At 40.6% G+C, this 9,295-nt stretch overlaps 1 protein-coding gene across 1 annotated transcript in view; it reads left to right on the forward strand.

Annotated features, from left to right (window-relative positions):
* Positions 1 to 1,444: 1,444 nt before the first annotated feature.
* LOC308098064 (phospholipase B-like 1) overlaps positions 1,445 to 9,295 on the forward strand; it is an 8,964-nt gene continuing 1,113 nt past the window's right edge. Inside the window, exons 1-11 of the mRNA XM_080446283.1 lie at positions 1,445 to 1,758; positions 2,931 to 3,153; positions 3,309 to 3,392; positions 4,132 to 4,273; positions 4,805 to 4,945; positions 5,668 to 5,812; positions 6,207 to 6,407; positions 6,987 to 7,127; positions 7,412 to 7,597; positions 8,533 to 8,639; positions 9,148 to 9,295. The exon at positions 9,148 to 9,295 is cut by the window's right edge and continues 1,113 nt beyond it. Coding sequence (XP_080302409.1) covers positions 1,683 to 1,758; positions 2,931 to 3,153; positions 3,309 to 3,392; positions 4,132 to 4,273; positions 4,805 to 4,945; positions 5,668 to 5,812; positions 6,207 to 6,407; positions 6,987 to 7,127; positions 7,412 to 7,597; positions 8,533 to 8,639; positions 9,148 to 9,295 — 1,594 coding nt within the window. The 5' untranslated portion in view covers positions 1,445 to 1,682. The remainder of the gene's footprint in view (positions 1,759 to 2,930; positions 3,154 to 3,308; positions 3,393 to 4,131; positions 4,274 to 4,804; positions 4,946 to 5,667; positions 5,813 to 6,206; positions 6,408 to 6,986; positions 7,128 to 7,411; positions 7,598 to 8,532; positions 8,640 to 9,147) is intronic.

Consider the following 9,295-nt stretch of genomic DNA (forward strand, 5'->3'; position numbering starts at 1 on the left):
GTTGCAACGTGACGCGTTTTGAGCTTGTAGATCGGATATTTCCGGCAATGATATTTGGTGTAGAGGAAAAAAGGAGCAGACCAAGTGCAGACCCTGTCAACTAAGTATTCATTTACTAAGTAGCCTATTGAGGGTTTAAGTCCTTAACACATTTTCCTCTTCATGTTGAAATATTTGAATTAGACATTGTAGATATGATTCCAGCTTGCCACTTGGGGGCAGTGTCATCACAAACTGAAATAAATCTCTGACACCTTTTGAAAATAACATTTTTCAACTCTGTTTTAAGCTGATGGTTAGGTTTAAAGTCCATAGTGAGGATGAGGCTAGGTTTTAAGTTAATAAAAAAAGCTAAAAGCATTTTATTTTGTTATGTGCTAATTCTTAATACTTTCACCAAAACAGTTGTTAAGGTGAAAATGTGAAGAGTAGCTTTCCCAGAAGTAACAATTATGGATGACTTGTAGGAGTGCACGTTACATTGTTGCAGGAAAAGCTACTGTTTTTCTTCTGTTCTCTTCCACTGGAATGTATTCATTGAAAGGGACCTATGTGTGTCTTATATTTTTTGTTTACACATGAGTTCCTAGAGAATTATATTGGTTTAAGTAGTGGTATAATTACTTCTTTTTTTTTTACCATGTGAACCTTAACACTACCTATCAAAAAATAAATATATATATATTTTCAGGGGAGGGGGGTTATTTTGTTTTGTTTAAAAGTGTTCCCAGCAGCTTCATACAGAGGCTATTTAAAGTCCTATTTTACAAGAAGGAATAAAGCATGAAGGATCATTCCTGAAAGCAAAGCAGTAGATCAGAATGTAAATGGTTGAGACAAAGGGTATTTTATTAAATGTATAAAGCTGTTATTTTTTCTTTTTTACTTTATCTTGGTGTTTGATTATTGCTAATCATGGTCGCAAACTATTAGGCTACATTGACTTGAAAGTGTGTGTGAATGTGAAAATGCTCTTTATTAAATGATAAAAAATAATCTCAGTTTTGATGTTTGTGTGCTATGTGTCAAGATTTCTTTAGTTTGCTTTCAAACCAACAGCAAACACATCTGGGGCAGTAATTGTTCAAGTGAGATGAGAAGACCTTTATTGATCCTATGGGGGAAATTCAGTCGCTAAAGACAGTACAGCAGTTAAAAACAGGAGAAGGAGAAACAACTACAGTAGATACAGCATGATGGAGAGACATTGAAGGCAACAATGGCACCGCCGCTGGGGTTCAAAACCCCTTGTTTATACGCTGCGCCACTATGACAATCAAATACCAATCCATGGTCCTTGCGGATCACGTGCCCCAGTGGCCTAATGGATAAGGCACTGCCCTCCTAAGGCAGGGATTGTGGGTTCGAGTCCCATCTGGGGTGGTACGTTTTTCTGTCCTTCCATATTTACACATACCTGTCACCACCTAACGTCAGTCAGAGTAAACTCGTGACATTGATTTTATTTATTCCTTTAGGTTACGAGTCCTCGATGGGAGGCTAGCCAACCAGGAATCGTTCTGTATTGTATCCACCAATAAGGAAACCTTCCTCAATCTTTAGGGACTTTCAGGTTTCAGCTCCCTTGTGTTTGGTTCATAGGCAGCTAAGTTGACGATCTTTCGACGCAACAGTTGCTCTTTTGCCACGAAGAGCATTTTATTTTTGACTACAAGCAAAATATGTTTTTAAAGAAGAGGTTGTATATCGTTGTTTTATTAAATATGGCCGTGGTCTTCGCCAGTGCTCACACTGACAGTAAGTATACCGCATTACCATAATAAATCATTTAGTCCAGGTTTAAGCTGTGAAGTTGCTAGCGTAATGTATTCTTCTACCTGCTAATTTTACCAGTGTTCTCGAACCATGCCGAATGATTCCACAATCACAATCATATAACAGTGATGTTGTAGTTTTTGTTTGCCTTGCCTTGCATACATGCACAACATGCAAGTAGGCTACATAACTTGTAACTTGTGCCACAGCTGCACACTAGCTGCCACTCTACAGCGACGAATACATGAAGTGGTGGGCAGACTGGGCACCAAAACATCGTGGGCATTTGGACTAGTAACTCTGGGCACCTCAGTAGAATGGGCATGTGGTGTAAATCCCAACTCTATGGGTAAATCCGGGCACGAAAAACAGAGTGGCCACCGGGAAATCTGGGCACCAAAACAGAGTGGGCACTTGGTAAATCTAGGCACAAAAACATAGTCGGCACCGGGAATAGTTAGTTTGTCTTAAACATTAAGCTTATTTTATTTCAGTAGTAGTAGGCTGACTTTGTAACTGTGTTAAAATTCAGGTCTGAGTCCATGACTACTACAACAAGATGTCTTTACATAATACTGATTGAAGCTGAGCGCTGACTAAAGCATATTTTTACAGTAATTTGCCTAAACAAAGAAGCATTGATGTTTGGTAAGTCACTCAAAAATGTAATGGTGGGGCACTCAACTGCGTTTGGATAACTGCCCCATACCAGTCTTCCACCCAGGCAATTCATTCTGTGATATGTGAATGACCCAGTTTAGTAGTAGTTTTGAGGTATGTAATATGGACACATAAACATTTTGTTGTAAGTAACACAACAGGAAGGTTAGCTGTCACTATGTTTATTAAAGTATTTAATATATCACATAAAACCTAAAGAGTCTTACAATTTGTTAATCAGAGTAGTGCCCAGTCTTACGCCCCAAATCCACCTCAAGTGCCCAGTCTTTTCTCTAAAAAGTGCCCAGTCTTCCAGAACAAATGTGGAACCCAGCCTTCTCTTCTGTTTACCCCAGTGACCTAATTCCTGTAGTGCTAAATGCCCCCAAATCATGCCCATTTACTAGCCTATGATTGCTGTAAATCTATACCATAGTGGCCCTACCACCTATTTTAATGGGTGTATTTTCATTATGGTTCTTGATCATTTTCAGAGATGACATCGGCCACAGTGTATTGGGATCCCACTCACAAGACTGTCCTACTGAAAGAGGGTGTCATTGAGACAGAGGGGGATGCATATGGATACCTCAATGACACCCTCTTCAGCTCTGGCTGGAGTGTTTTAGAGATTCGTGCAGGATATGGGGAGACACCTGAGCCAGATGAAGTCACTTTCTTCCTAGCTGGGTACCTTGAAGGCTTCCTCACTGCCCAGTAGGTATCCTGAATATACAGCCATACACCTACATATCAATGAAACATTACTGGAAATCCTGTAAAGTAGTAAAAACACTAGTATACAACGTTCAGTAAGCTATGCTTCGCTCTTTTGATGTGTATTACCAAGTTAAGATTTGTCACTCCAACAGGCAGATGATCGACCACTATGCCAATATGTACCCGCAGCTGATCAGCAGCCCAGAGGTCTTAAGCGCAGTTCAGAGCTTCATGAAGTGAGTTTGGTGGTGCTCCTTTGTATCACCACGCCCTTATAAACTGACACATTTCACTGTCTCTTCTAGTTTCATATCATTATATCAAAAGTTATTTGGTAAGACTCTAGCTTGTGCTACAGTCAGCTCATATGACCATGATGCCAAACAGGGAAGCTCACTCTGTAATGGGAGTAGATAGTTTGGCCTGACAATAAGCATATTGTCTAATAAGACTGACTGCATTAGCAGGGGTGCTTTTTGGATGCATTCTCATGGGCTGACTAGAGCTATGGGGAGGGGGACCTTTGTTAATTGTACAGGGGAATTTCAGTTTCAGCTTTACCCAGCTGATAGCTGCTCAGATGGTCATGATGACAGGTAGACATGGGCGGACTGAGAGGCAAACCGGTGACCATGGGTTACATTACATTGTTTTATTTCTTGTGAGTTACAACATTTCAATCATTAAAAATGCCTTCTGGGTTTTTTCAAAATATGTTATGAAGCTAAGAAAAACTATTCAGAACTTATTCAGGCTGTTGCCAAACCTTGGCATAGTGAATATGTTACACCAATCAAAGTATAGCAACTGACTGCCGAATAAGTCACATATTCTGAGCATAGTAAACTCCACTTCTCAACTTCACTATCATTTAGTATTTGGATGTGCAGATTATGGAAGTACTGAAAAATAGAAAGAGGAAGAGCAAAAATCACCATGGACACTTCAGGACACTTCACATTGTTTTGCTTTCAGGAAGCAGGACATGTGGACGAGGGAACAGGTGAAAATGAATAAGAGTTCGGATCCTCTGTGGCGACACACAGGGTTCATAGTGGCTCAGATGGATGGACTCCAGGCTGGAGTTGCACACTGGGCCAAGAAACAAGGGAAGAAGGTCTGTCGAATTCGTTTAAAGGCACTGCTTGTTTCAAGAGTCAACTCAGAAAATCTTTATTATGTTATTATTACACAATCAGCATGAAATGTAAATGTATTATCACCATGAAGTACAAAGGGATGTGGTCTTTTGTCAAGAAATAATACACAAACAAAGTCCTATAGAGTTGGTTCCAAATGATGGTGAAATAAATTGTGTTCAATAAGCACACAGTGCTTATTGAAATGTGTTTATTACACATTTTTACACTGTGTCATTCTATTTTGGGTATGTGTTGACCTTGACACCTGTCAGAATTCAATTTAAATCTTAGTCAAATTATAAAATCTAAAATGTTTCTCTTTCTTGCTGCTTCCAATCTCATGACCAATTATAAAGAACCATATGAGACCACTTTACAAATAAATTAGTTGTCTTGGGTAGATCAAGGTAAAATTAACTATGTGTCGACTCTCTCCTGCTTTTTCCATATTCAGTAAATCTTCCGGGTGTTAACTAACAGCTGTCTATCTGGTTTCCTTCCCACAGCCCCTGTCCATGTTTTCTATCCAGTTCCTGAATGCAGTGGGAGACCTCCTAGATCTGATTCCAGCTCTGGTTCCCAAATCCAATCATCCCCTCGGAGACTTCCATCTACCAGCGATGGGACACTGCTCTGCACTGATAAAGGTCAGCTTGTTTCTCAAAGTTTCTCTTCTCCAGAATGTTGGTAACACGTTCTTTATCAATATACCTATTTTACTCATTATTTCAAACATATATTTTAACCTCATGAAGTATTTCTATTCTTGGGCAAACATTTGACAAGCAGATCTACATGCTCACAATGCGTTGCAACGTGACGTGTTGTGAATGTTTAGATCGGCTATTTCTGGCGAAGAGATTAGTGTAGAGGAGAAAAAAGGAGTGGACGAAGTATAGAGCTCTGGGGGACCCCGGTCAACTAAGTACAGTATATAGGGGTTAAGTGGTTAACATGACTGAATAAAGTGTCTTCATATACAGCAAGCTCTAACCCTTTTCATCTTTCAAAGTGGAATAATATTATGGGTCTCCAATATAGCACAGAATGTGCCTTTTCTGTTGAGCTCCTTTAACTTCAACAAAGGCACAAAGACACTTTGTGGGTGCAACATTAAATAATGAATAAATAAAAGCACTTTGTTCGTTGACATGGAATATGTAACATTGACCCTTTGAGTGATCCTTTGGCCCTTGAACTCTGACCCTAGTTGTTAGATACAGTGAGCAGTACTGTGTGATATGTCTGTTGTTTGTGTACTGTGTCATTGACGCAAATTCCAATTACCACTGTTGACATGACAATGCAAGACAACATTTTGAATCTTAGCCTTCATTAATGCTTCTCTGTCAACCTTCCTTTGCACCAGATGTTGCCAGGCTTCGAGAACCTACTGTTTGCCCATTCCAGCTGGTACACTTATGCGGCCACCATGCGCATCTATAAACACTGGGATTTCCATGTCACTGAGCCACACACGGCCACCGGGAAACTCTCGTTCAGCAGCTACCCTGGTAGGTCAAAGACCCTCTTCAACAACATGACCTTTTTGGGAGTATACACTGTATGGGGGGCTCTCATGGTTCTCCCCTCTCTATGTTGTTCTACCCTGTAACATATAGCCTCCTTATTAATACAAGGCTATATGTTACAGGGTAGGAGAGATTTTTCTTTAAAAATAACACTAACAAGTTGTTTGTGTTATTTTTGAAAGAAAAGTGTTCACAGGGTTGAATTCTTCTTTTAGAATGTATTTTACTGGTGAACATTGAATAAAGAGAGTGGTTTATCAGCTGTCTTTTCTTTACCCATTGTTGTCTCTTTCCCTCTGTCTTTCTCTCTGTGTCACTCCCCGTCCCTTCCTCACTTGCCCTCAATCTCCTCGGCCCTTCTCCAACCCTCTCCTAGGTTTCCTGGTATCTCTGGATGACTTCTATCTGTTGGGAAGTGGTCTGATGATGACCCAGACCACCAACAATGTCTTCAACTCTTCCCTCTTGTCCCTCATCATCCCTCAGAGTCTTTTATCATGGCAGAGAGTGAGACTGGCTCACAGCCTGGCAAATACTGGGGAGGAGTGGGCCAAAACCTTCTCTAGGCACAACTCCGGTGAGCAGATAGAGCATAATATAGTTGTGAATACAGTTGTGCTGAAACAGACAGTTTTGTTAGCTACTTTTCTCTGTCTGTTGGATCATTTCCAATTCCGGCCAGCCACCTAAAATGGGCGTGGAACTGTTCGGTGGTAACCATTAGTAGAACCACCAGTAGAATCTCCTCTTGATGCGTACTGTATACCCAAAAAGCTATCTCTGATTAATACTGCAGAAAGATCTTGAATATACAAATGATCTGATCATTAAAAAAAACATACAATAAGTCAATAGTTGAATATGCATAATAAAGGAAATACATATTCTGAAAAGGTGTTATGCACATCAAACAATAATGCAAAACATATTTATGGATCCTTTCCATGTACAGTACCCATGGTTGAGATTTCAGTTCCGTTTTTCTTTTTCTCAGTTCACTGTTAGCTGGAAGTCAAGTCTTGTCAACTGATATGTGGTTCATTAGAAAGTATCTTTCCAACTTCCTACCCCCAACTTCCACAATGGTTGTACTGTAAGGCCCTTTGGATAAGAGCACTCACCAAATAATATATGATATGTGACCTTTGTGTTCTAGGTACATACAACAATCAGTACATGGTGGTGGACCGCAGCAAAGTGAAGCTCGGCCATAGTATCGACGATGGTGCTCTGACAGTGGTGGAGCAGATCCCAGGACTGGTGGAGTTCTCTGACCAGACACAGACTCTACGCAGAGGTAGAGTAAGACACAGACATACCACAGAGTTAACTTTACTGCACACTATTTTATTTTGGTAAAAAGTAATCACAAGTAATGGCAAATTTTGCTTTATTAATCATTTCGTTGAATCATGCATCCATACTAGTAACTCATAATAAATGCAATAGCAGTAAATTGATATCAAAACAAATCAGTGGTAAGGGGTCAGAGAGATTTCCCTACGGGGATCAGTTAAGTTTTATTATATCTTATCTCCCCCCATTCTCTCTTGCTCTCATCTCTTGTCTCTTTCCTCCCAGGCTTCTGGCCATCCTACAACGTCCCTTTTCACCACAAGATCTACATGATGAGTGGCTATGGAGAGATGTGGAAGGAGTTTGGAGACGACTTCTCTTATGACCTCTGCCCCAGAGCCAAGATCTTCCGCCGTGACCAGGCTGTGGTCAAGGACCTGGACTCCCTCAAGTACATCATGAGATTCAATGGTGTGTGCTCCTTTCTCATTTTTCTCATTATTGCAGCTAGTGGTAGCTTTGACTCCTCGTGTTCAACTGAGTCAGTGGAGTTGTTGTGTGTTTTTGTTTTTCTTCATGTCGTTGCTGTAGGGCAGAAACCTTGTATCTCCATATTTCAACTTTGTATGTTTTTCCATAAATGAATGCCCTACTTCATTGTACAAGAGTGTCAAGAGTGTACAAGAGTAAATAAGCAAAATGTAAATAGTAAAAATAGATGATCTACAAGCTTGCAACACATTGTGAGCTTGTACTGTAGATTGTTGTCAAAGTAAAAAAAGGTTTTGGACAGGTTTCCACCCGACAGCGACGATATTCAAGTTGAACACCCGGGGGGTGATAGGAAACGTTCTTTTGCAGCAAGGAATTAAGTGCTAGCACTTGACAAAAGAAAAGATACTTTTCTTGAAAATAATTCAAAGATACTGATTTTTGTTTTTTATTGTTGAAATGTTTTGGGCCTTAATGTAGTTCATCTACAGGAACCTCTGATGCTTAAGCTCCAATGCGGGATATCGTGATATGAGACTAGATATGGTCTGGGATTTTGTGTTGTCTTTTACAGATTTTAATCACTTTGGCCTTTTTATACTTTCAAACATTGTAAAAAATGTAAAAGACAATTATTGTCACAAAGCTATATTATTGTCACAGATAGGGGTATTTGGTCAAACATCTTGTGATATTTGATTTTATCCATATCGCCCAGCCTTATGATGATGACAATGACATGACAGTAGACTCACAGTAAATGCTGTGTATGCTACTGGTAATACAGGTTAGGTGTGCTCAATAGCAGAGTATTCAGAGCATTTTCAAGGGGATAACAATACTTTTTGTTTTGTCTAGTACTCTCCTTCTGAAAGCTGCCTTATCTACTTGACCTTTGGCTTTTATTTTACCAGAGTACAAAAAGGATCCATACTCCAAAGGTGATCCCTGTAAGTCCATCTGCTGCCGTAATGACCTGAGGGCCACAAAACCTTCTCCAGGAGGCTGCTATGACACTAAGGTAGTAGCTCTGGCAACTTACAGAATGTGAAGGGTTTTCATATCTCCTAAAATACTATGGTTCTTCCCTGTCATCTATGGTGCTTCCTATGGTGCGTGTTTCCCTGTCTTCTATGGCGCTTCCTATGGTGCTTCTCTGTCTTCTGTGGCGCTTCCTATGGTGCTTCCTATGGTGCTTCCCCGTCTTCCATGGTGCTTCCTATGGTGCTTCCCTGTCTTCTATGGTTGAAACCAGAAACCACAGATTGAAATAGGAGTCTACGGTTGACCCAATAGCTGAGTGGTTATGGTGCATAACACATAAGGCACTAATGCCTGACAGTCAGTCCCCAGTTTGATTCCTGGCCAGCCAGACCATTTACTGCATGTCACTCCCCCATTCTCTCCATGTTTCCTGTCTCTCTACACTCTAGTATAATCAGAACACTTCAAAAGATGACTTAAAAAAAAACCTGCAGCTTCTGACTTCACCTTTTGCCACTTTGGCTGCCTCCTGTTTCTCCACCCAGGTAACAGATTACTCCATGGCTGAGCAGTTCCACGCCGAGGCGTTAAACGGCCCCACAACACAAGACAATCTCCCTCCATTTGTTTGGGACAAGTTCAACAGCACTGCCCACCAGGGCCTCCCACCTTACTACAACTTCACCTTCGTCA

The sequence above is a fragment of the Gymnoscopelus braueri genome (genome assembly GCF_963280865.1).
Source record: "Gymnoscopelus braueri genome assembly, chromosome: 13".
NCBI classification, from domain to species: Eukaryota; Metazoa; Chordata; class Actinopteri; order Myctophiformes; family Myctophidae; genus Gymnoscopelus; species Gymnoscopelus braueri.